General features: G+C 41.6%; 1 protein-coding gene across 4 annotated transcripts in view; it reads left to right on the top strand.

Annotated features, from left to right (window-relative positions):
• The first annotated feature begins 4,578 nt into the window (after positions 1-4,578).
• The window catches only part of cabp1b (calcium binding protein 1b), a 43,151-nt gene continuing 19,789 nt past the window's right edge, over positions 4,579-27,940 (top strand). For 2 of the 4 annotated variants that reach the window (XR_013207163.1, XM_077243486.1), the window contains exon 1: positions 4,579-5,322. Coding sequence is in view for 2 of the 4 variants with exons in the window: in XM_077243486.1 (XP_077099601.1) it covers positions 4,777-5,322 (546 nt within the window). In the remaining 2 variants the exon portion in view is untranslated. Of the gene's footprint in view, positions 5,323-26,881; positions 27,575-27,940 lie in introns of those variants that run through there. The other 2 variants (XM_077243487.1, XM_077243488.1) reach the window with 2 other exon arrangements.

Raw genomic sequence — 27,940 nt, 5'->3', positions numbered from 1 at the left:
CTTTACAAATCAAAGTCATATGGTTTAAATGATGACAGTTTCTTTTTTAGGTGGAGAACTTTTTCTTTAATTCTCAATTGCAGAAGTTTTAATTGCCTTTTTTTGAGGCAAAAGGCAGAGTGCTTTTTAACAGTCGTGATGTCGCCTTTGAGCTACAATCTGAAGCTCATTAGAATTTTCTGCCTGTTACAGTTATCACATTAAACTCAAATTGATTAATTGAAAACGAGAACCCAGGGAGGTTTCAGAAGTGCTGTATGAGTGGCTTCCATCTTTGTGCTTCCATAAATAGACTTAATAATTATTCTGATTATTCGTGCAGAAACGCTACCCTGCTTTCCCAGCAACAACCCTTCAAAACACATTATGCATTTTTTCTATTTCTTTTTTTGCATTTTCAGTTATTATGCATTTTTCATTACCTTAAAAGGAAGCACAGTACCAGATTTGTTTTGGCTACTGCATTAATTTACGTCTTCCTTATTAGGGGACATGTGCATTCAAGCTTTTCAGCATTGCTTTGTTTTTAAGGAGGGGAATTACATTGGACAATCTTTAAATGCATAGGGGGGCAGACAGTTGAATGAATAAAACACATAAGCTAAGTGCACATCTCCTTCACTCAAGCGTAAATGCATTCCAAAAGTATCTTCATTCCACTGACTCAGCCCTGAATACAAGCAGGGGGTGGGGAAATAAATAAATAAAATGAGTGAAAAGGTATTATAAAATGCATGTCTAAATGGCAAGTGTACGCAACAAGAAGAATATTTTGAACTAGCAAGCAAAGCATTCGAGTCCAAATCTGAGCAATTAACCCCTTGTTAATAATACAATTTGTTATTTAAATGGAATCATAATTTTAGAATAATCCCAATGAGGTCAAAGCAGGGTTATTATATTTAACTAAAACTAAAACTCATTTCTCAATTCATTAACTGAAATAAAATATAATGTAAAACTTAAACTTATATCAGGTAATTGTCAAGGCAACATTTGTCATTTTAATTGAGTTTAACTTGATGTACTAAAACAACTAAAGCTAAATCAGAACTAAAAATTAATATACTATAAAATTAGTTATTGTTTTATATTAGTATAAAACTAACTAAAATTAACAGATAATATTAAAATAAAATCTGATTTAAAATATTAACAAAAACTATCTCAATGATACTAAAATAACTCAGGGTCATAGAATCACATGAAAACTATTTTTTGTTTATTTTCCCAAATCTTATTTGATTCTTTTGGTTTTTTTTATTTTTATTTGAGCCCTTTCGGATTGTTTCCTGACTATATTAGGAGCTCCACTGGCATTGTGGGAAGATTGGTTTACACACACTTACGTTTTATAATGTTTATTTATGCAACTGGGTCAACTTCATAAATGTTTCAGAACTTTCATATTCTCTCATTTGTTTACAAATTGTGCTTTTGTAAAGCTATTAGGCTAATGATGCCTCCAGATTTGGCTGAACTCTGCGGCGCTGATCTGTTTATCCAGAAGCACAAGTGTACAGCGTTTAGTCCATCAAAAACTCATGGGTCTCAAGCTGCTGACTGTTCAATTATTAACCCTTCTGATGAATGTTTCAGAACCAGCAAACAGTGCCAATAGACTGGGGTTAATTGAGAGGGTGAGCCCTGGCCAGATAGTTGACGGGCAACATCAGTCCTGTAAAGAACACACACATGTTGCCTTCTGGTAAGTAGTTTGGTTGTAGTGTCTCAGTTTAACACCCTGTGTTTTGTTAAGATTTTCTTAACAGTTGGAAAGATAAACATACTGAGCATATTTCAAACCGGAAAGTCTGAAAAATGATACAAGCTGAGGGAATTGAACCATTAGATACTGTAAGATGAGCACTTGAAATTTTATACTAAATGTTATCAAGTGGAACACCAAGCCCTTTAGTCTCAACTAGCATTTTGACAACAGGCTCATTTACTACGAAAAAAAACGGTTTAGTATTATATACTCCCAGGGCATCGAACTCGGAGTAAAACCATTACTGATTACTAGGGCCCCAAGGGGAGAGAGGGCTAAAGTAAAGTAAAGTGAAGTGAAGTAAAGACTATCTAAGGTCTCACGGTCCCGCTGCTTGCTAATGCGCCAAATGCTTTAGTCCACTGCACGCAGAGCTAATATTGTTCAAAATTAAAGCAAATCATGTTTAGCCATTTTGACTGAAAGGTGTTAAGTAGCCTATAGGCTCAACAGTCTTGCTCTTCTCTCCATTGAAAGCCAATTGGCAAAAAAAGAAATTGACTTTCAGGACCTCATCAATGACTTTGCCAGCAAAAAGACACGCCAATGGGCATTTACTGGGGAATAAACTTCAGTATAAGCTATACATTTGAGAAAGCTATAGCATGTAAGCAATAGCATTTGTTTTGTTTTGCCTTTTTTCTCCAGATTGACTAGTGACACAAGTTTTGTTAGTCTTTTATTATGAATGGGGGGGGGGGGGGGGGGGGGGGTTGAGGAACATGGTGGCCCATCAGGACTGCCTATGCATAGGGCCCTGGATCTTGTGCTGCGTCCTCCTTATCATGCCCTCCTTCCTGTTTGATTCACGTCTCACATTCTTTCAATCTTGTGATCGACTTTTGTTGGCTTTTAACCATTATTCAGCCGAAATAAAGACTTTAGTGTCTTTAGTTTTAGTGGCTCTAAAGTGATATTCTAAAAAATGAAGAAGAAGAAAAGGACATAAAAATGGACATAAATTTGATTTGTGGTGTGACATTTGGCATATTGCACTACATTATGTATGGGGTATTTTCAAAAATATTTTCAAAAACATTACCATTCACAAATTTTGATTTTCTTTTTCTTTTATTCAGCAAGGATGCATTCAATTGATCAAAAGTGACAAATGTGATAAATGTTCTTTAGAACTATTAATCAAAAAATTCTAAAATTCACTTTTGTTTGATTTTGAACGTTGATGAAATGTTTCTTAAGCAGCCAATCACCATATTAGAATGATTTCTGAATGATCATGTGACTGATGATTGGAGGAATAAGGAATAAATTACTTTTTAAAATGTAGCCTATTAAATTGTAATAACAATTCACCATATTACTGCTTTTCCTGTATTTTTGATCAAATAAATGCAGCCGAAAATTTCGAACAGTAACTGTTGCAAAGAGTTGCAAAGTGAAATTTGAGGTATTGTCTACATCTACAGCACAAATGTTGCAAGACTTTTGTACCGTTTGAACCCAAAGTTCAATATAAGCTTAACGATTTGTTCAAATCCTCTTGCAAACACCACTGATTATCATATAAAGTTTGCTAATATAGCACATGAAACTAAGTCTGTTTTTATTTTTTTTTAGTTTACTGGAGAGTGAGATGAAAACACATCTTGTTGTTTTCCTCTTTTGCTCCCTTGGATGCAAATGGGCCAGATTGAACCCTGGGGCTTTAGTGTCCCCTGCTGCAGAGAGAGAGAGGTGGGAGGGGAGCATCTCTTTTAAGAAACTAAAAATTCATCATTTTTGCTGAATAAAAAGTTGAACACCACTCAAGCGAAAAAAGTCAGAAGTTACAGTGAGACCAGGGGAGTCCTGTCAATCAAAAAGGAAGGAGGAAGTGAAGCAGGGCAAGAGATGGTGAGATGAAGCATAAGATGCCATCTTTCCCTGGAGCGAGTCAGAGGGAGACACAGATGTCAGTGAACAGTCCCAGGAGACTGTGTGGGACATTTCCAACATTTCACACACTGTTTACACACACGCAGTGGAAAGAAGTTTTTTACTCCTTTAATTGGGTCCATATATAGTGACATAATGCACATAAGTGCTTAAACACCCTGTGCAGCTGCTCCGAGACTGAAGGAACGCAAGCAACCCTATGAAGCAACCAGATGGGACCTTACAACGGTCCTGTTTGAACAGGAAACATCTCGTCTGCTTCTAGCCAATCTGCATCCATTATGTAGCTCGCACAAAATGTCTTGCATCTCTGCACTGAAAAAAGTGAAGTTTGAAAGATGTCACTGGTCTTCTATAAAGATGAGTACAGCCACCTCAGTTTGACTGTGATGTCCATCAAAAGTAACTAGCTGTCCTTCAGAAAAAGGCATTATAAGCAGTTCTGTTACATCAGTTGCAAAGATTTCAAAAGAGCGACATGTTTTGACAAGTGATTTATATGTCTCGAAGTCAGCATCCAGAATGCGACTGACGTTTGCAATTTAAGCTGTGAATAGATTTCCCCCCGTGTTGCCTTATTGTGGCTACATTTTCTTATAGGCAATAACGTTGAAATTTTACTATTTTGAAGTCAAGCCTTCAAGTTATGAAATATTTACTGATGTAAAACCCCCAGTCTCCCCTAATGAAAAGAATACTGCGTGCAAAGCTTGAATACAAATGGATTTACTCTCATCATTTTTATTAGCCTAATGTCATGGTTTTCATTTCACCTCCGCAGAAGCCACGCCACAGTTATTCATATTTTGACGGTATTTGATTCTTCAATGGCTTCGCGAGGCAGTTTGACGTAACTTTCATCCTGAGAGAAAGAGAGAGAGAGAGATGCACTTGCTGAATTTTTGTGGTAGCGCGCGCTCAATGGGGTCACGAGGGACCGAACAAAACTCTGCGTGAGCGACCTGTGTGATGCTCTAGTGCTCTATAAAGTCATTGACTGTGCTTTCACCGGTGAGACTCCCACCCGCCCAACGACACGTTTAGATATTCAGGCTTTTGCTGCTACATCTGACTGAACTGTAGAACTTCACGAGTTTTTGGGTGTGAAAATGAGCTCCTCGCTTCCAAAAAGCGAATCCACCACGTCCCTCATCAAAACGAACCGCAGAGTCCGCACGGACCCCGCGAGTCACCGCTACGGTCACCGGCACACGGGAGGCGGCAGCGGGGAATCGTGTTGGACCGAAGAGTGCGATGCCACCGCCCGCAGACCCCTATGCCAACCGAAACTCGGACGAAAAGGGGAGAAGATCCAGAATCACCGCGGGCAGGATGGATATCAAAAGGAAGGACTGGAACACTGCAAACCGTCACGGCACCACCAGCACACCACTGACCCTCCGGTCCAACTCCACGGGAATTCCCGCACCAGCCGGGCGCCTTCGCCGACTCTTTCCCAATCCAAGCGCTCGGAGGAAGCCGCGCTGTTCTTTGAAACGAAGGGCAAGCATCGGACGGGCTCGAATCAAAGCCTCACCTCTAGTCCACCTCCAGCGCTTCAGCACATCAGCACGCGCGTCCCCGGGAGAGCTGGCGTGTACAGCGGCGCGCTTGATGCAGACCTCCATCCCATAGTCAAATCAGTCTTTGGACAGGTAGGGTGACTACTGTACGAAACCTCTAAATTTAAATAAGTTATGTAGCTGATTCCTGTATCTAAGGTGACTTACAGTAGCAAATTAGTAACATGGCAACTTGACTAATTAAATTAAACTGTTTACAACTTAGCAAGTTTCAATCAAAAATCTAATGATTCAAAATGAGTAACAAGGTTTTAAATTGTTCTATATTATGTGTTTCATCTAATGTGGTCCATGTATTTATGAATAGTGCTTTGCACATCAAGCTTTTTAGGTTTAAATGTAGCCTATATATGGAAAACATCACAATAAATTACTATTACAACAAAATCAACAACAACAGTGTATATCAAACTGTCAACCCATAATTATTGTGTATGCCTTGGTGCATGCTGGGAAGGCAGTGAATTAGACTGAACCATAAAATCATTGAATGCTGGATTCACTCAATAATCTCTTCATTATAAATTGCTCAAACATAACGATTTTAGCATTCATAGAAAAGGTGTAGATTTTATTCCAAACATGTTTATATTAAGTTAACCCAAATTTAGTAAAAAGAAAATACTATTATTAAAATTAAAATTAAAACTCAACAGGTGGTCAGTGGATTAAATGGAAAAACACTCAGTTTAAAAGTAACCACTTTTCTGTATTCCAGCTTTAAAGTTTTTGTTTTAGACATTTAGTGCAATGAAACAGAAATATTTTAAGTCACTTTAGATGAAAGTGTCAGCTAAATAACTTCCATTAATAAATGATCTTCCTTATAACCTAATGCTGCCCATCTGAATTATGGATTATGACTTCATTGTGCAGTGCCTCATAGAAGATGTACTGAATGTGTAACTGGAGTGCATGCGCCTTTTGGGATATGATCTCTCTATGATCAGATAATGATAAAACTGAATTATGCATGAGGATTTGCAGATTAAAGTGAAACAAGTCTCAGAGATGTCAGTTTGAATTCAGTTCAAATAGTGGTCAATCTTAAATGACTGATGGATAAATAATATGCATATTATGTAGTGAAACGGGTGGAGCTGTTGTAGAAATTGTAACCACATGGTTGAAAGTGCATACATGGTGTAACCTAAGGATAATTTTTTTAACTCTTGATATTATTGGAGATCTTTTGAGGCTCTAAAGAAACTTCCAGTAATACACTTTATGACTTTTAAGAGTATATGACGACTTATGACATTTTCGATACACACTCTCATGCAATACACTGTAAGAAAAAAAAGACAAAAAAACCCCCCAGAAACTGTGCTGGTAATTTTCTGCCCGGACGTGATCCGTTAAGTTTATGGAAATTTCCATTAACCCAAAAACACATCGCAATTAAATATGTGCTTTTCCTTCATATTAACACAGTATATTGGCCCTATATTTAAGGACCTTTTTTAGAGTGTGTGTTACAGCGGGTCCTGTATCAATGACATGTTCATGGATGATCATTCTCATCCTCACTGTAAGTTCATGCCGCTTTCTCCAGCTGCTTTCTATCTCTGAAGCACAATAACTAACCATCCTTCTAATGTGCCACATAAATAACACTCTAATTCAGGTTAAAGCTTCAATAGGTCACAGACACAGAATGCCACTTATTTGTCTAGCTATCTAAATGAGGACATACCAGAGACCTAAATTCTTTGTTTACGAAACTAAACTATAACTAAAAAGCCCTAATCCTACACACGAAAAGATTTCTTTTTGCATTTGTAGAAATGAAAACAGACAAATAAACACCTCTCGCATATTGGTGGTGCGAGACAAATGTGAAGGTATGGACCCCCTAAAGGGACATGGTGACAAAAGAAAAAATGGGATGGTAGGAAAAACTGTATTTCTGTCATGACAACTCTCAGAGTGTTTGGCATGGTAATGGATATGGCAATGTTGATATGTTTGGTCTTGGCAGAATGAATTATGCTGTTGGTTATTGCTGCTGCAGAGCAAGTACAGCTACTGGCAATACATACACGACACACTGCTGTACAATATAACATACATGAATTACCCGAAATCTAGCAAATCTATACAGGTGGAGCTGGGGAAGTTGGAGGGTTTCAGAAAGCGCACTTCAACTGCTATATCAAATGCTGATCAAATATTTGAAGGTTGAACAGCGAGCTCATTGGCTGATACCGCAGGAACCAATCAGGTTCCTAATGCTGTCCTTATAGAGAATAATGCGATTGCAAACAGATTGAGTTAAGGACTTATATCAGCATGTGCCATCTATAGTTTCATGAACTTTTTATTTGAGTGCTTTTGTAAATTTCTCAGGGGAACGTAAATATTTTTCGAGAGAATGCAAAGTCTCTCCGGGAACATAATAATTTTGCGAGAGAACACAATAGCATTGAAAGATACTTATCCCCCCCCATTTTATATTTTTGTCCCCTTAGGGGCTCCATATAAAGGACAAAAAAAGTTGTAGCTTGCAAATTTTTATTAAATAGCAATGTTTTAAAGACCTTGTTCTGGCTGAAACCCTTTTTTTACTTCAAGTATAACTCATTTAATTTTTTAGCTTTAAGGACATTCCCAAATAGTGGTTTTGTCAGATTAAGATGACATTTTGAGACATTTCTGCCTCCAATATACAATAAATATTAAACACTCACACACTTATAGACTTTATATATTTGTGAGGATGAAGTGGTTTTCATCTTAAGATAATGGTATTTGCTATAGCCTTAAGTTTAACTTAAACCTACAGTAACCCTCAAATAAACCTGTTGGCATTATTAGATTTAAAGCAAAACATGATTTCAAACAGCATTTCAAATGACATGTTTGTGAGCATACTTTCAAAAATTATTGCCCAAGCTAAAAACAGAAACCCTTTATCAATCTGTGCATGTGCTGGAATGAAACAAAACACTGAAATACATTTTAAATGAAAGTGAATTTGTTATAGTTTTTATGTGAAGAGAAGGGGGCAGCTTATAAAGAGCCCACTCTTGTCATTATAATCTGCACATTTTGAATTTGAATATGTGTTTGATCAATCAGTATACCTGTAATACAGGTACAACAGAAATCACACAGTTACCACGAAACCTTTTTTGTGAACCACATCTCTGATAACGTCACAAAAAGCCTATTCTGACACCAAGCATCAGTCTTTTCAGTGAGAAAATCAAGATTCCATATTGCTAGCAACCAGGCTGAGTGGATCCTAGTTTTGACACTTTTGCTCGGTTTCAAGAGCCTCCCAGGCATCATTAGTCTTTGGCTTGTAAATGTCACACAGTCATTTTGTCACAACCCTTCAGTGTATGACCGGCTCAAAAGTTAAAAAGCATGCACATTTCTTCAGAGAACATTCAACCAAGACTGACGTGACACACGATTGCGATGCCGTACACTATGAGCTCAGCTCGTATCCAGAAAAGCCTTTCATGCATCTGTGAACGGAAACGCTGCTTTATTTATAGTGCCTTCGTGTCTATTTTTTTCCTCATAGTGGAATGATATTCCTCAAATGCCGTGTTTCATATTTCCTTATGTAACATCAAGGCCTGCATACAATCCCTACAGAAATCATTCTCCGCCAGTAGGCGCTAAATATAGCAGCTCAAGACCTGATTAGAGAGGAGAGGGGAAAGCTGTATTTTGTGCTGGACTGAAAAAATTCAAATCCATTAGCTACCTGACACGTGGGGTTTGAAACCGTGAAAATGAAGAGAGGATTCGAGCGTATCATCACCCTGCTGAGACTGTGTTGAGACTGAACCAATATTTTAAATATGCATGCAGTGTGTTATGTACTCTAAAGGTTAATGTTCAATTTAGATCCATATCTACAGAAAGAATGTATTGGTGCGAGGGCGGGACAACCTGTCACTCACATGACATCAGAGCAATAGCAAACCACAACAATCCAATCAGTTCCCAATGGACAAAATCAAGCCCTGTCCTACATTTTTTCTAGATTGAGAAGCCGTTTCACTTATTATATCACAATAGGGAAGAAAAGACTATTGCAACTTCCTTTTCATACCGACTTTACAAAACCAATCGATTAAAGTTTACACTTCTGTAAGAAGGTGAGAACAGATAGCACCTACCCATAATGCTTTGAAACATGAGCAGTCACTCAGAATTATTCACGAAATAATTCACGAAAATTCAAAAAAAGTTTAATAGCATAGTGATTTATAAAGCACAGCTCATAAAGAATCACTTGAAAACCAAGCAGCTTTCTGTCGTTCAATCCAGCGAATTTACATGGCCAACTTAAACATGAGTGAAATTTGCTTAGGGAACTTTTTTGGCCTCAAGTGAAATTCCAGATCGTGCAGATTCCTATTGGAATGACTGGATTTCGCCCATAAAATTTCAACGAGAAACGGTCAGTTTGACTGGATCTTTTCACTACGATGCTACAATATATTAAAATATAAGTATGCTAACTATAAAAAAATTACTGCAACTCAAAAGATGGAAGGAATGTGAAGAAATATTGATTAATATAAAATAAATCAGAAAATGTAAAAAAAAACTTTAGCATTATTGAAACATGACTAAACTTAAACATAACTTGAATATAATTGAAAGCTTTACCTTTAATATTGTTGAATTTTATAATGATTACATTTTTGTCAGATTTCCTTGATATAACTTAGTGAATCGTAGATTTATATTCTTGAAAATGTTATGGGAAAACAGGTTTATCGTACGATATTTTCTGCCACATGTATGTTCAAGTGCAGAGAGCTTTGATGTTGCTACTTATCCTTACAGTCTAATTTCACCAAAATTACCATAATATAGACCTACATATTCCAAACATTTACAGATTTTCATAATATAATCTAATGAATTGTACTACTATACTCTTGTGGATAAAACATTTCTATAAGCAGGTTTATTGTTGCTGATTGATATGGCATACATCCGAAAATGCACACAAAAAGATTTTGTTCCTTTACCAAAACATAATATTTTACTACAGGCTCTATAAAATATTCACTTGTTTTTTTGTTTTTTTTTAGAAAAGATTGCAAATTTGTTTTTCAATGTAACAAATGTGTGCCCTCACTGATTTCCTTGTAATACCGGGACTAGGAAATATGCGAGTATAACACCTGTACTAGCATGCCTTCATTGGCTTCCAGTCAAATTTAGGATTAAGTATAAGATGTTATAATTTGTTTTTAAGGGCTTAAATGGGATGGCACCAAGTTACATTAGTGAAATTCTTCAGCAACATACATCCTCTAGGCCTTTAAGATCTGTACAAAGGTTTCAGCTAACCCTTCCTATGTCTCCTTAGATTGTATGCGTTGGGCTGTATGTAAAAGCACTTTGGCCAACGTGTGTTGTTTTTAAATGTGCTATATAAATAAATGTGATTAATTGATACCTTATTGGGTAACACTTTGCAATAAGGTCTTATTTGGTAACATTAGTTAATGAATAAGTTAACATGAACTATGAGCAATATATTTTTACAGCATTTATTAATCTGAGCTTCCTTGTCAGATTCTTTTCAGCCGCTGTGTGTCGTAGAAGTCTTGTGCCTCTGCTCATAATCTTCCTCTCTCTCTCTCTCTCTCTCTCTCTCTCTCTCTCTCTCTCTCTCTCTCTCTCTCTCTCTCTCTCTCTCTCTCTCTCTCAGCAGAAGAGATTAATATCCTAATGCTGGTATAACTTGACCCGACTTGCGTTCACTAACAACGAATTATGCCACTAACCCGCTTTTGGAGATGTGCTGCATACATCAAAAGCAAAAATTTTTGCATCATTGTTTTCCACAGTGAGATTTCAGATCAATGCCCTCGCTCTGCCAGCAGGGGCTGCCCGTCTCAGGCTCTCTGAATGGAGTCTGACTAAATGACATTCTGTCACTCTTTGTCAAGTCGCTTGCATCTTTCCTCCCTGCTGGATCCAAACTGGGATGGAGGGATACAGGAGATGAGGATATGAAGGTGCAAGTGTGAGAGACCTTTATGTATTATGCAAGAAAGTCACAACACTCAGTGTTCGGAGACAGGTGATGCAGAACTACTTTAGCTCTGCCTCTCACTCTCTTGGCTCCATTTGCACTCATTTTTTTGGCTTTTTCCAGAGGATTCAGTCGCTCCCGCCCTCCCTCTCCATCCCACTTGGGTCACACCGACCTTGCAAGATACAGAACAAGAGGGAGGGCGGAAGGCAAACGGAGGGATAGTTGAAAGAACCAGGCTTAGAAAGATATGTGAAAGCGATACAAGCTGTGTTGTAAATTCCACGTCATTTCTGTCTCCCATGCAATCTCATAGTCTGTGCTATTTATAGAAGCCAGTGTGTGTGTGTTTTATTAGCCCATGAATTGCAGGGGAGGAAATGCAAAATTTCTAAGCCCTTCTCAGTCTGTGTAGTCGAGAGTGAGAGAGAATGGTCCTTGAGATTCCTTCCTCGGCACATCCCAAAGGAACATGTTATTGCTCATAGCTTCTCACCTCAGGAAAAATAAAAAGGTGATCCTCACGATGTTCAAGTCACATTTCACCAGAAAATCAGAAGAAGAAAAAGAAAATCATAAAATTATTTAAAATATATTTTTAATAAAATTATGATAGAAAAACATAAGAAACATAAAATATACAAATAATTAAAAATATAAAATCATTTAAAAAAATAAAATATGACAAAATGAAATGATACAAAATCTTAATGGTCCTATAGCTGCAACGCAATCAAACCACTGGAGGCAAGCTGGTGAGGACCCAAATGCAAACTTTACTTTTAAAACAAAGTAAGACAAGAACAACGGCAGGAAACAGTCAACACTAGAAACATACAATCCACAACAAAGACACAGGGCCAGGGGCGTCGCTAGGCCCTTTTTAGGGGGGCTTCAGCCTAGCCCCCCTAAAAATTTGTGATTAATGTAGGCTACACAAATTCGTGTTCGCTTCAGTCTTGTTATAATCAGATTCAGCGCGTTCTTCATCTTCAATCCGCAGCGGCGCCGAGCAGAGAGCACGTCAGAAACAGAGGTCTGTCACTGCTCGTCAATGTCAGAATATTTGAGATGACCAAGTCAAATCAAAGTAGGCGGGCTTTATGTTCAGAGACGCTGCTGAGCGCGAATTTTAACAGCGCGACTCGACACTTAGCCTACGGTCAAGTGCGAGATAAGATGTAAGTAGTTAAACTTAACATTTCAAATTTGACCTTTTTTTTAGGCCATAAATTTTAAAAGAATGACAAAAAAATAATCAGGCAAACTAATATAGGTTTGTCTAATTTCCCCATTTTGAACTAAAAATAGGCCTATGTAACATGACTTATGTAATGTAATAATAATTAGTTCATTGTGAGGGGACAAGAAACATTAACAAAGGCGTTTTCATCATGTTAGGCACATTATTAATAATGAATGGGTACATATTGAGAATATAATAATTGTAGCCTTTAGTAAATTAAAAAAGCTGAACTTTAGGAGGGGAAGAGAAAGGTTTGAAGAGACTTGAAAGAAAGAGTGATGGAGATGAGGAGAGAGCAGGTATTGACAAATAATCTACTGCCCATTGACATGGTTTTAAAGCTATTTCTTATCCTTTTTTGTCTTAAAAACGTCTTGAAATGCACATATCAGAGAAATAAAAAATGTGAACCCCCTACCAACCTCAAATTTAGGACCTCTTTGATTATAAAGCCCTGTCTACGGCCCTGTTTTACTCATAAGATCGATAATGAATGTGTAGCCTACATATTGTCAATGCATTTAATAAACTTAATTACCTAGCTTTAGTAGCTTTCAGTAAATAAACGCGTCTGAGAAAATGATTCATAGGCAAAATCAACCTATCAGTTGACCCTATGTGTACTTTCTTCACTGACAGACAAAAATGAAAAGCCTATATCAGTCAAAGCTCAGCTTTGGGGAAGAGGGGAAGAGGGGAAGAGACATGGCAAGATAAAGACAAAGAGAAAAATAGTGTGATGCTGATGAGGAGAGAACAATAATCAGCTGCCCACTGACATGGTTTTAAAGCTGTTAACCAATTTTTTTGGCCTTCAAAACATCTTAAAATATGTAGATCAGAGAAATCAAAATTTTCTTGGGGAAACCCAGAACCCCACTATCTGCCCTATACCTCACATTTGGGGCCACAGTGATTATTAAACCCTGCCTTTGCATGGCAATGAAACTGGTTAATAGTGATCATTAGATCCTCATTGGGGGCTTAGCCCCCCTAAAATGAAAACCCTAGTGACGTCCCTGCACAGGGCAAACATGAGGGCTTAAATACACTAACTAATTAACAAGGAACACCTGTGGACAATGATCAGACAATTACCAAATGACAAGACACAAGGCAGGATCACATGACAGACCAGGCTGTGCAGACGGCCAGAGCGGAGCAGACAGTTCAGGGGACCAGGGTGAAGTAGACAGTTCAGGGGGCCAGGGTGGATCAGACAGTTCAGGGGACCAGGGTGGACCAGACAGTTCACGCGACCATGGTGGTGCGGCCTCCATGGTCCCATCAGGGGACCTACTACCCCCCCCCCCCCCCCAGCTCAGGAGGAACAGACACCGGCTCAGGGGGAACAGACACCGGCTGGCCATCTTGTCCGGAGACACTGGCTTGGCGGACGTGATGTGAACAGTCTCTGGCTCGGCAGACGTGACGTGAACAGTCTCTGGCTCGGCAGACGTGACGAGAGCAGTCACTGGCTCGGCAGACATGACGAGAACAGTCTCTGGCTCGACAGACGTGACGTGAACAGTCTCTTATGCGGCAGGCACTACGTGAACAGTCTCTTGTGCGGCTAGCACGACGTGTACAGTCTCTGGCTCGACGGGCATGACGTGTTCAATCTCTGGCTCCGTGGCCATGACGTGATGCGTAGGCTCGGCAGGACTGATGTGAAGTGCAGGCTCAGCAGGACTGACGTGAAGCAGCTCAGGCTTGGCAGGACCGACATGAAGTGCAGGCTCAGCAGGACTGACGTGAAGCAGCTCAGGCTTGGCAGGACTGACGTGAAGAGGCTCGGCAGGACCGACGTGAAGAGGCTCGGCAGGACCGACATGAAGTGCAGGCTCAGCAGGACTGACGTGAAGCAGCTCAGGCTTGGCAGGACTGACGTGAAGAGGCTCGGCAGGACCGACTTGAAGAGGCTCGGCAGGACCGACGTGAAGCTAAGGCTCGGCAAGACTGACGTGAAATGCAGTCTCGGCAGGTCTGACGTGAAACTCAGGCTCGGCAGGACTGACGGGGAGCACTGGCTCGGCAGGGCTGACGGGGAGCGCAGACTCGGTAGGGGCGACGTGGAGCACAGACTCGGTAGGGGCGACGTGGAGCACAGGCTCGGCAGGGCCGACGTGGAGCGCAGGCTTGACGTGAAGATCAGGCTGAACAGGCATGACGTGAAGATCAGGCCTAAAGTGAAGATCAGGCTGGCCAGGCATGACGTGAAGATCACGCATGACGTGAAGATCAGGCTAGCCAGGCATGACGTGAAGATCAGGCTGATGAGGCTTGACGTGAAGATCAGGCTGAACAGGCATGACGTGAAGATCAGGCATGACGTGAAGATCTGGCTGGCCAGGCATGACGTGAAGATCAGGCATGACGTGACGATCAGGCTGGCCTCATTACGTGAAGATCAGGCTGATGAGGCATGACGTGAAGATCAGGCTGAACAGGCATGATGTGAAGATCAGGCTGAACTGGCATGACTTGAAGATCAGGTTGAACAGGCATGACGTGAAGATTCTCAGGCTGGGCGGGCGTGACGTGAATAGCAGAGCTTATCCGAAGGGCAATGTCAATGTACTGCTCTAACGTCCATTGCGGGGTGTTGTCAGGCATAAGGTACTCCAGGAGGTCTGTAAGGCCGTAGTGGAACATGTTTTTCAAGACATCATCGTCAACGTCCACCCCATAACAAAGTCCACAAAACTCCTCCACATATTTTCCTATAGGGCGGACCTTGGCTGAGGCGAAAGAGACGGATTGCTGGGTCCATGTTTTGGTCGTGGATTCTGTAACACAATCAAACCACTGGAAACAAGCTGGTGAGGACCCAAATGCAAACTTTACTTTTAAAACATAAACAAACATAAAACAAGGGCAAGGCAAGGCATGAGACAAGAAGAACAAGGCAAGAACAACAGCAGCAAACAGTCAACACTAGAAACATACAATCCATAACAAAGAAACAGGGCAAACATGAGGGCTTAAATACACTAACTAATTACAAGACAAGGAACACCTGTGGACAATGATCAGACAATTAACAAATGACAAGACACATGGCAGGATCACATGCCAAACAGGGAAGCACGTGACAGACAAAACAAAACATAAAAGGAACCGCCAGCAGCCCCTCGCGGACAATTGCTGGCTACCCAAAATAAAACAAAACACAACATAAAATCAGGCCTGTTCCTCTCTCGATCATCAATGTCGTCCCTCCTCTTTTATGCTTCCGCTCCTCCGTGAGAGATGCGAGACCGGTGTGCTCACAGATGTTGCTCATTAACACTCGCACCACCGGCCTCGCGCCGTTCTCTCACGTCCCTCGGCCTCGTCCTCGTCCTGTTCGCCACATACCCCCATCGCCCCTCACAGGCCGGGGGGTACACATCAGACTGTGCCTACGGCGTGCGGCGGCGACTCGCGCACCATGCTCGATGGCACCGCGGATTTCCCACAGCGGCGAGGACTCTCTGACAGCGCGTTCCTCCCTCCTTCCGGGTTTCGGCACCAGTGTAGCAAAGTTCAGGGAAGAAGGAGGCGGGAACCGGCGAAACATTTAAAGACTTTATTTAAAATAAAACGAACAAAACATAAAAGGAACCGCCAGCAGCCCCTGGCGGACGATTGCTGGCTACCCAAAATAAAACAAAACACAACATAAAATCAGGCCTGTTCCTCTCTCGATCATCAATGTCGTCCCTCCTCCTTTATGCTTCCGCTCCTCCGTGAGAGATGCGAGACCGGTGTGCTCAAAAGTGTTGCTCATTAACACTCGCACCATCGGCCTCGCGCCGTTCTCTCACGTCCCTCGGCCTCATCCTGTTCGCCACAGTGAGATATAAATTACCATGTTTATTCTTTTATTCTGTGGCTTCCATAGACTGCTACTGCAGAATTGTCACTTTTTGCCGCCAGGTAAGCTACGCCCACAAAACACATCATTGCTGTTTGCAAACACCCAAACGGTCTATAGGTACAGCTTGATTTTTTTTTTTTAGCTTGATTTTGATGTTCTTGACACATTTTTTGATATTCAAAGACAAATTGTGCAATTGTCAAAATACACTATGGGTATAGAGCATACACAAATATTTGGATTTGGATAGCAGCTCATATCATTTGAATTTGGAAAATATTCTCAGATCTCATCTGAAACTCCACAATCTGCATGAGGGCCAAAAATTACAATTGAAAACACCATTTAAAAGTAGTTTGTATGATTTGTGTGCTATTACACTCAAATCATGGTAGGTTTGAAATCACATGCCATTGATTATTGTCATTTTACACCAAACCTAATTCGCAAAAGACTTGGAACATAAAAAAAGTCATTTTATGGTGCTTTTGTCATACTTTTTGTCCCCATTCATTGTCATTGTATGGAAAAGAGCAGAGACATTTTGCTAAATTTCTCCTTTTGTGTTCTATGAGTTTGGAAAGACATTACAGTGAGCAAATGATGACAGAACCAAAAGTCTCAATTTGTTCTCCATTTAGTCTCATTGCTCTGAAACTCTTGCAATATTAAAAAGATCCCATTTGGGATGTTTCTTTCCTGTGGTAATGTGTATTCAGGTGCTTTTATAAAACATTTACTTACAACATCTATTTGTTTTAGCACAAGTCTTCATAGCACCATAACATTGCGCCACCGACACGTTGCAGGTTACCCGAGGCGAGCATTTGACAGTCAGGTTCAGCAGGTGAGTGTGAAGGGTCGACCGGAGAGAAAGACAGAGTGAAACCAGAGCTAATGAAGCGTTCAGATGGGGAAAAGAACAACACTTCTGAGGAGCTGCTACATTGTTGATGCTCTTAAAAGAAGGTGAATGAATATTTCAAGAGAAATATCAAATTCTGCGTGTAAATCCGGCTCCCTTTTGAGAAACTGACATGAAATGTGTATTAAAGCGAATAATTCAATACTTTTTTTTAGCAGATCAGTGCTCACATTTTCTTCAGACAATATAAAAATCTAGTTATCAGTATATTCATGATTCTCATGATATATTTATATATTTACATGATATATTTTTTTGAGATGTTTCTTTGATCTATGTGTGTTACGTCAAGTCAAGTCACCTTCATTTATGTAGCGCTTTTAACAATATGGACTGTTTCAAAGCAGCTTTACACTGATAATAGGAAATAAAAGTAACAGAGATTGTTTTGGCTTTACAGCATCTCTAGAATAAAATTATTGTCCAGCTAAAGTTAGTTTTGATCGATTCACTTCCGTTGCAAAGATCATTAGTTATTAACTTTGGAGCCGCTAACACGACAGCGTTCTAACCGAAAATCCTTCGGGGGCCGGCCCGCTCTTTCGCACAACAACAGTGCCTGGTGGCTCGAGAACGCAAACGTTGAAATAGGTTCCAAGATGCAAGCCTTGAAGAAAAAAAAAGAAGAAAAAAAAAAATATATATATATATATATACTGTATGTTTTTTTATATTTTTATATATATTATGTATATTTAATTTTTTATTTTTCTCTGCACAAGCACTAAAAATGCAAACCTGTGAAAACGCTGACGGCGTGCACATGCGTATTACGTGTTTAGTCAATAGGTATGCGCGTTTGAATATGTGCGCAGGCGTGGTCTTTCTTTACAAATTGACCTCAACAAATTACTTGTCTGGCCTTACAAATTTATAATACAGAATTATTTATCGCTTCCGCATAGCCATGTGAACCGGAACTATTTTGACAACATTTTATCTGTACAGAGGTAAAGGGAAGGAGAAGGGGGCCTTTACAGGGGAGAGTTGAGACTTCAGGACTGCGTTGTAAAGATAAGCTCATGCTAGAGATGAACATGAACCTCTCTGCTCATCTTCCTGTCTCTCTGGCAGCCCGTCACCGTGTCCAACAGGATTATCCATGACCTCACGTCTTTGTTAAAATGAAGAAGTGCTTATGAACATTGCTGTCAGAATTATCCGTTTTGTGCATGTGTGGCTCAAACGCTCGAGTGCCTGGAGTTTAAATGCCAGAACGTGATGCCAGCAATACTAAGGTCATGGAAAAATTGAAAGAAAAAAAAAAGAGTGTATGTCATTCAACAGCATAGTACATTTATTCATTGAGCAGACACTTTTATCCAAAGCAACAAACGAGGAACAACACAAATGCAAGTTATCAATCATAAGAAGTTGACAGCATTGCAAACATTCTAAACCATGCAGAAAATGTTACTAACACTGGAAAACAATGATTAATTAACTTGGTATTTTGACTTGTTTTCCAATACAAATATCTAAACATTATCAAATCAAGATACAATCTTGAGAAGATATTATAAGACTAGTCATGTTTTCTGAAAAAATCTGAAAAATTTTGTGTTTTTGCTTAAAACAAGAAAAAATATCTGCCAATGGGGCAGCATTTGTACCAGAAATTTGTACTGGAAAACAGGATGTTTTAAAACAATTTTGTTTTGTTTTTTGCAGTGTATATCACTGAAATGTGTGTATCTGAGACACCACACCAGTTTCTGAAACAAAAATTATATATGTATATATATATATTCCCACCTTAATACTCCTTGAGGTCTTTTTATTCAGTTTGATCCACCATTAGAATTTAATTACGACAGCCAAGGCATATTTTAAATGAACTTAATAATTAAACACCACAACAGTATTGTTTTATCACAAAATGTAGGGGTCTACAGAAGACTGACCATTTTCTGAAAAGGCCAAGTTGATTTTGTCAGATTGCCACACTGTAACTGTGATTATTGTTTAATGAATGCAAAGCTGCTCCCCATGAAAAAAAAGTGCGATTGATGTCACTGAAATATTGTACACATAGCGTACAGTAAAACCGGCTAAACAGGTTGTGACGAACCCAGAGCACTAAATCATATCTGTATTTAACCTCAACATTCTACTGTAAGCATTACAGAAGTGGAAAGACGACTTAAATGACCATGTGTGGATGATTTATGCATACATTCATGCACAGTTATGCGATTACAACAGTTCAAGAGCCGGTCTGAGAATGTATGTATAGGTGCGAGTGTGTGTGCATGTGTGAGTGTGTTTCTGCGCTGCTGGTGCGTTCTCTCTTGCTGAGTTGACGTTATGAGAGTGGACGGCGCCTGGCTCTGATTTCTGATGTGTTCTGAAGTTCACAATGAGCCTCCGGTGAAGAGGCTGGCTTCAACTAGATGAATCATCGTCACCGACAGAGAGAGAAAGAGAGCGAGAGATAAGCCGTACATGAGCAAACCAAATAGATCAGCTGAGAATTAATCAGGAAGGTTAAATGCGCTTACAACAGAGATATTGATGGATCCGGGGGAAAATCTATGTCTTTTTCATAGCTCAGGAGTTCTTATTGAACTGATGTTTTTCATAAAGTTTCCTAAGAGAAATTAAATGAGAAATGTATTTTTACACATTTACTAACCATTCGCTAAACATTTCAATTGCGTCTTTATTCAATAATCACCCACCATACAGTTTAACCATATACAAAATGCATAAAAAATATCACTGCATAGTATAAAAATTATCATTATTTCGAAGATCAAACATTAGGCTCATTATAGATTGCACCTTATTACAAAAATCGGTGTTACATGACACAATTAATGTTGTGCTAATACAGCCTGCAGAAAGGGGGCAGTAGGGGTCACAACAGCAGTGATTAATCAAATAATCAGTACATGATGAAGAAGACCGTTTTTTACAAGGGGGTAATCCATCAGCCGGAAACTGAAGCCTCACGGCGGCCGCCATTGTAGCAGAACTTTGCTACATGCTGTTAGCATTACATTGACCCCCATTCATTTTGGCGTCCCTTTGACAGCGAATAACTTTACATATGAGGCGTCCAAAGACTTAATTTGTCCATTATTTATTTCTAAAGAAACACGACAATGTATAAAAGGCTCCATTACTTTGTATCTTACGTTATGGGCTCGTAGAAGCCGTTTTTGTAAAAATAGGCTAACGATTGCGTCATAACCACGCAACTTTCTGTCGCACAATAGAGAAATTACCATATAGACAGGAGGTGAAGGTGGGGCTAAGACCCCAATGGCGTCATATCAACCATATTAGAGAGGACAAAAAAAGCAACAGGACAAAATATTTCAACAACGTTTTTGAGGAATTAGGTGATTCAGATTTGTCTTGGCACAGCTACTAGAAGATTTACAACTGTCAGACTGTCGTCAAGCTCAGTTTGAGCCTGCGCAGTCGCTCAGCCATCAGGAAGTGAGTGCTCTAATCGGGCTTCAGTTTTCTCCATTGAAATCAAGGGGGTCGCTTTGTCCATTTCTTTTACTGTCTATGGTTTTTTATTGTTGAAAACGTACTTGGTTACTAATGTAAACTCGGTTCTCTCTAGAGAGGGAACGAGTACTGCGTAATATCTTACGCTACGGGGAAAACCTCTTTTCCACGAGATATTGAAGCCAAAAATTATCCTTTAATTTTGATTAATGTAAAACGCTGTGCGGCAGCGTGCAGACATAGGCAAGACGGCTCGCGCTCCTATTGGCTGCCCTGCGGCAACAGCAGCAAGCCTATCGAGAGAGGCCCTGCGTGACGTGACATCCAATGGGGGTGCTTCGCGCCCATTTCGTCGCGTCCCGCCAGAATAGGCGTGGCCTTGGCCTATAAATACGCTCGACAGGCTGATACAAACTGGTTTTCAACGCTGAAGCGAACCAGCGCTGTTGTATGCACGGCAAGATACGCAGTACTCGTTCCCTCTCTAGAGAGAACCGAGGTTACGTTAGTAACCGAGTACGTTCTCTTACGAGAGTATCTCTCGTACTGCGTAATATCTTACGCTATGGGGAACACAATGTAAGACGCCGTGCGTACTGGGATCCGACACCAAAGTCCCAAGGGCAGTAGCCCGGGGCTCATATAGTGCATAATCACCGTAGACTCACAGAGAGTCGGAGAAGAGAGGCTACCAGCATCATTCCCCACGAAATAGCATCCCATAGGAGCTAGTTATGTCAACAGTATATCCCGCAGACAGGGTGAACGCGTTCAGCCTGAACTGGGCAAAAATACGGGCTATTCAACACCCATGGAGCTGTTCCATCGATCAGTGAGCGATACTCAATCAAAACTCAGCATTCTGCGCCGGCGCAGCGGGACAGATAGTACTGAATTCTAGACCGACAGCAGCTTGGCCTGTAAGGCGGGAACTTCTAGGTTATATAACCTTATAAATGTAGACGGCGAGGCCCAGCCCGCCGCCATACAGATATCATGCAAGGAAATCCCACTAGACCACGCCCACGAAGAGGCCACGCCTCTCGTGGAGTGCGCTCTGACACCCAAAGGACACTGCAGGCCCTTAGAAGTGTAAGCCAGCGCTATGGCATCGACTATCCATCTGGATAGGCTCTGTTTTGATGCGGCCAGTCCCTTGGAGCGTCCGCCAAACAAAACAAAGAGCTGCTCGGTCTGCCTGAAGACAGACGAGCGGGACACATAAGCCCACAGCGGCCTGACGGGGCAAAGGAGATTAGCATCCGCTTCCTCATTGTTCACCGGGAGGGCGCACAGGGAAATAACCTGGGCCCTGAACGGTGTGTTGAGGGATTTTGGCACGTACCCGTGCCTTGGTTTGAGTATGACTTTTGAGTCATTAGGCCCAAACTCAATACAGGACGCGCTTACTGAAAGCGCTTGCAAGTCCCCCACGCGCTTCATTGAAGCAAGAGCCACAAGAAATACCGTTTTGAAAGACAGGTGCTTCATGTCTGACAAATGGATTGGCTCGAATGGGGCACCTTTCAGGGCTTCCAGAACCGTAGAAAGGTCCCACATAGGGACTGAGGGAGGTCTGGAAGGATTCAGCCTCCGAGCTCCCCTGAGGAATCGCACGACGAGGTTGTTCTTCCCCAGTGACTGGCCAGACGTTCTGACCACTGGCCAAAGAACGGTCTGCCCTCGAGCAGCGCTCCCCACCCCGAGGTGGAGGCGTCCGTGGACACCACCATCACACTCGAGGGAGTCCCCAGACTCACGCCTGACTGGTACCAGTCGGCTTTTTTCAAGGTGTCAGAGCCGAGACGCATTTCCTGTCGACCCTGAGGCGAAACAGACCAGCGGCCCAAGCCCCCGGGCGGAACTCGTGCTTTCAGCCATAACTGCAGTGGGCGCATGCGAAGCAGGCCCAGCTGAAGTACTGAAGAATCTGAGGCCATGAGGCCCAGCATTTTCTGAAACCGTTTGAGCTGGACTATAGAGCCGCGGCGGAAGGATTTCACGGCGCGCTGAATGTTCAGTCCTCGCTCCGGCGACAGACGTGCTGTCATAGACAGCGAGTCCATCACTGTTCCCAGAAAGGAGATTTTCTGGCTGGGAGACAGCGAACTCTTCGCCCAATTGACTGTGAGACCCAAATTCTCGAAATGCTCGAGTAATGCGGTCTTGTGTTCTATGAGCTCTGATCGTGATCGAGCTAGAATCAACCAGTCGTCCAAGTAGTTCAAAAATTCGCATGCCCTGAAGTCTCAGGGGTGCGAGAGCCGCGTCCATGCACTTCGTGAATATACGGGGTGCTGGAGACAGGCCGAACGGTAGGACTGTGTATTGATATGCCTGGCCCTCGAAGGCGAATCTCAAGAATCGCCTGTGACGTGACGCAATCTGTATTTGGAAATAGGCGTCTTTCAGATCTATTGACATGAACCAGTCTCCCTGGCGCACGTGTGCGAGGATTTTGCTGGTTGTCAGCATTTTGAACTTGCGTTTCAGAAGCGCTTTGTTCAATTGTCGCAGATCTAGAATGGGTCTGAGACCCCCGTCTTTTTTCGGTACCAGAAAATATCTGCTGTATACACCCCCTTCGCTCTGAGCCTGAGATAAAGGTTCTATGGCCCCTTTGCTCAGTAGTTTCGCTATTTCGGTTCGAAGTAGATGAGATACTTCATTGTCCACCGTGGTTTCGACACGCGCCGTGCAACGGCGGGGACGTCGAGCGAACTGTAGCGAATAGCCTCTCTTTATAGTGTTCAACACCCATTCTGATACCCCGGGAAGCATTGCCCATGCATTCGCGTGGATAGCTAGAGGTAGAATGATATCAGGGCTCTGGCCGCGGCACAGCGGCGGCTGCAGAGCTTCGGTGTGCTGAGACATGAACACTGTGTTTAAAGTGTGCGAGGCGGGGGGCACGCCGATCACGGCGGGCAGCCTGTTCGCACTCGCTTTCTCTATGACAAATTGTGGAGAGAGAACGAGCGGGACAAACCCCGTAGGGTTCAGCGTGTCTGTGAGTGAATGTGGGCGCGGGACAGCGGGCACATTTACTGCACTGAAAACACCGTCGGCTTGCGCTGACTGAATATGTGTTGGTTTCGTTTTTACAGAAACCGTGGGACACGCACTGTGTAGTGTTTGTGGGCACTGTGTCGTGGGCACATTCACTACGTTTGCACAATCGACATGAGTCGATTTTATTTGTCCTAGCCCTGAACTGTGGCGGGCTGTGTCCGCGTGTGGGAATGGGCACTGTGACGTGGGCATTCTTACAACACTCATAACACCATCGGCTATGGCCGGGACACCAGAAAATACACTCTTTATTGGATTTATCTGGGTCGCCGTAAAAATGGCGTTAATGTGCAGGCAAGCGGGCTGTGGTACCGGCTTGTTTACTGCGAAATACACTGGAACAGTCACATTGTTTGGAACTGAACGAGCGAGAGGTTTCGGTGGAGTCTGGCCGCGGCGAGACTTAAACACCGTGGGTCTTAGCTGACTGTATGTGTGTTGGTTTCGTTTTACAGAAAACGTGGCACATGCAGTGTGTAGTGTTTGTGGGCACTGGGTTGTGGGCACATTCACTACATTTAATGCACAATTGACATGAGTCGATTTCATATGTGCGAGCCCTGCACTGTGGCGGGCTGTGTTTGTGTGTAGAAATGAACACTGGGCTGTGGGCATTTTTATTACACTCAAAACACCATCGGCTGTGGCCGGAATACCAGACAATACATTGCTTATATGATTTTTCTGGGTCGCCGTGGAAACAGCATTTGTGTGCAGGCAAGCGGGCCATGGTACCGGCTTGTTTACTGCAAAATACACTGGAACAGTCACATTTTCTTGGAACTGAACGAGCGAAAAGTATCAGTGCAAGTCTGGCCGAGATGCTTGCTCTTTTAGAACAGATACAAAACAGAGATAGAGTGTGAGTCGCAGCGGCGAACACACACTCAGCAGTGAAAAGGATATGAACGCCGGAAAGCGTAGCAGGTACGGCGGCTGAAGGCGGCTAGGTGTAGGCCAGCGACTTCAGGCTCGAAGGCTCGTCCCGCAGAAGGCTTACAATCAGACGGCGCGGCTTCTCACTCCGGATCCAGCGATGCAGTAGTGCTTCGCTGAAGAGTTGAAAATCAGTTTGTATCAGCCTGTCGAGCGTATTTATAGGCCAAGGCCACGCCTATTCTGGCGGGACGCGACGAAATGGGCGCGAAGCACCCCCATTGGATGTCACGTCACGCAGGGCCTCTCTCGATAGGCTTGCTGCTGTTGCCGCAGGGCAGCCAATAGGCGCGCGAGCCGTCTTGCCTATGTCTGCACGCTGCCGCACAGCGTTTTACATTAATCAAAATTAAAGGATAATTTTTGGCTTCAATATCTCGTGGAAAAGAGGTTTTCCCCGTAGCGTAAGATATTACGCAGTACGAGAGATACTCTCGTAAGAGAACATGATGGCTGCATCCGAAATCTCATACTCTCTTGAGTAGGTACTTATTTTGAAAAAGTAATTACTTCACGACTGCTAAAAAGTATGTTCTATATAGTATAAATGTGTGAAGTATGAATAAAATTCGAACGTACTACATCTGCCATGTTGTCATTATCATGTGACCGCCATTCATTAATCCTCTCCCGTGGCCTCATGGGATAGTAAAGTGTCCATCGTATGCACACTTCAGAATCTACCCTGAAAATAGTAGGTCATCCGGGTACTTTTTGGCTATTCTTTTATGAGTACTGCCAATTCGGACATACTGTTTTCCACCTACTATATAGTAGGGAAGTATGTAATTTCAAATGCAGCCAATTACAACAAGGCACTCCAAAAAACTACACAACTACACAAAAATAAAATGAAAATTAAAAAAATAATTAAGGAAAACATCATCTTATTTATCTGGGTCTTTTAAAAAATGTAAATTCCAAAATTAATTAATTAATTAAAATTAAAATTAAAAGGCTTTGTTTTAATGCTTTTGCATTTATAAATTTCCCTAAAATAAAAATGTAATTCGATAAAAACTGAATGTGTACATCTTCAATAATTATACTAAATGTTATGTCATTTATAATAAACTCCAAAAGACACTGCTGAGAAGAGAATTATAACAAGGCATTTAGCTCCTTCTCAAAACATCATATTGTGCAAATGCAAATTTTGCATGTCATTCGAAATCAAGGTGCCAGAGTCTGGAGGAAGACTGGGGAGAAGGAAATGCCAAAATGCCTGAAGTCCAGTGCTGCTTCTCTGTAGCCCAGGTCAGGCGCTTCTGCCGCTGTTTCTGGTTCAAAAGTGGCTTGACCTGGGGAATTCGGCACCTGTAGCCCATTTCCTGCACACGCCTGTGCACGGTGGCTCTGGATGTTTCTACTCCAGACTCAGTCCACTGCTTTCATTACATTATGGAAAATAATGAACTTTTTCACAATATGCTAATTTTTTGAGAAGGACCTGTATACAGATTTTAAAGATTAAAAAAACCCAAATCAGATTTTGTTGCAATGGTGGACGTGTTTATGCTGTCACTCAATTTCCATAAACAATGCATATGCTAAAACAATGCATGCAACATGTCCAAATAAACATCGCTATCTTTTTTGATAGGCTATGCACATTTTGTATGATACAAATTACTCACCATTTGAAGCGAACAAATCAATATATTGGCCAATATTAGATATCAATTTACTTTTCTAGTGGTTGAATACGAAACAAAAAATAAATATATAATCACAAATATAACATTTTGCATATACATAAATAATCCACCTAACATATATAATAATATTAAATTTGACTGCCGACTTATAATAATAAGTAGCAGAAAGTCTCCATTTAATCTCACTGCTGGAGCATCATTTAAGGTTAAACATTTTTTTTTCTTCAAATTTTTCAATTTTTTCCTATTAACACAGAGAAATTTGCGAGGCGAGAGTGGCCTAAACAGGAACCATTGGGTTAAGTAGGCGACTGCCAGCTCAGCAGGTGAATTTTGGGAAGGGATTCCTGTTGTCCCCTGATAACCTGTCGTGGCCTTCGGCCGGTGCTCTGCATTTTGGCAGCCTTGGCGCATCCGTGCCTGGTGCCAACCTCAACTTTTCACATGCGGCTTTTGTGTTTTGACGTCCGGTCTTTGATCTGAACACTGCCTCTCTTAGCTGGGCGGCACAACTACAAGTGTGTGTATTTTTAGCTCTGTAGCCCAACATCCGTATGTGTGTAATTGACTGTGTCCGCTCGCGAGTGTGTGTGTTTTTGTATTAGTGTCTTCAGCATCTTGCTTGGGGGAAGGTGATACGCTCGTCCATGCGAGCCTCTTTGTCTCTTTTCGCCTTGTTTGGATGGACGGTTTTAAAACTGAGCAGCTGAGAGTGAGGGAGAGGGAGAGAGAGAAAGAGGGAGGGAAATGAGGGGAAAAGAGAGTGGGGGAAAAGAAGGGAGGGTGAAAGGGAGAGAGAGAGTGCAAGCAAGTGAACAAGCAATCTTGGCTTTTCTCTTCTGAGCATCCCTTCACACTGAGATACATGTCTCCTTTTCCTGATCCCTCCTTCATTCCTGTCACCTTGACGTCCAGCATCGCCACCCCTGGATCATCTATATCCTTCCCCTAAAATCCATCTTTCCTAGAAAGATAACTCTACAGACCTCATCTCACCATCTGTAATCCATGCATGGAGACATGTGGATGCATGCACACGCGCGCATGCGGTAGCTTTGACTCTCAAGCGTGCAAAATTAACAGAAGGGACTTTACTATGGGAAACTGTGTTAAATTGCCGCTAAAGAATTTCTCCAAGAAGGTAAGATGCTCTTTCTGATAGCTGAGTGTGTGTTTGTGTTTGTGTGTGTGTGTGTGGGCTACGGACTCGACCCAGACCTGGACTGTGTTGCATGGACTGTTAAAGAGGAGTTTTATTGGTCATGCTCTGAATTCCATTGAGTGTAGCTGTATACAGTAATATTATGGTAATTCTTAATGAAACAGAATCTGGACTGACTGAACTTGCATGCTAAAGAGAACTAGAAAACCTAAGAAACCAATCTGGAGTAGCAAAAACATTATGAAAAAAACTGACTGTTTGTTTGCCGCTTTTGACCTTGGAAGTTGCTGGACATGTTCATGAATTAATATGTTTAATGTTATGCTAGATCATTCTATAGAAATA

Source organism: Siphateles boraxobius, unplaced genomic scaffold (genome assembly GCF_051911475.1).
Source record: "Siphateles boraxobius isolate OS27281-9 unplaced genomic scaffold, OSU_SipBor_1 25, whole genome shotgun sequence".
NCBI classification, from domain to species: domain Eukaryota; kingdom Metazoa; phylum Chordata; class Actinopteri; order Cypriniformes; family Leuciscidae; genus Siphateles; species Siphateles boraxobius.
Note: the sequence above shows the minus strand (reverse complement) of the source record. Positions and strands in the feature narration are given on the sequence as shown.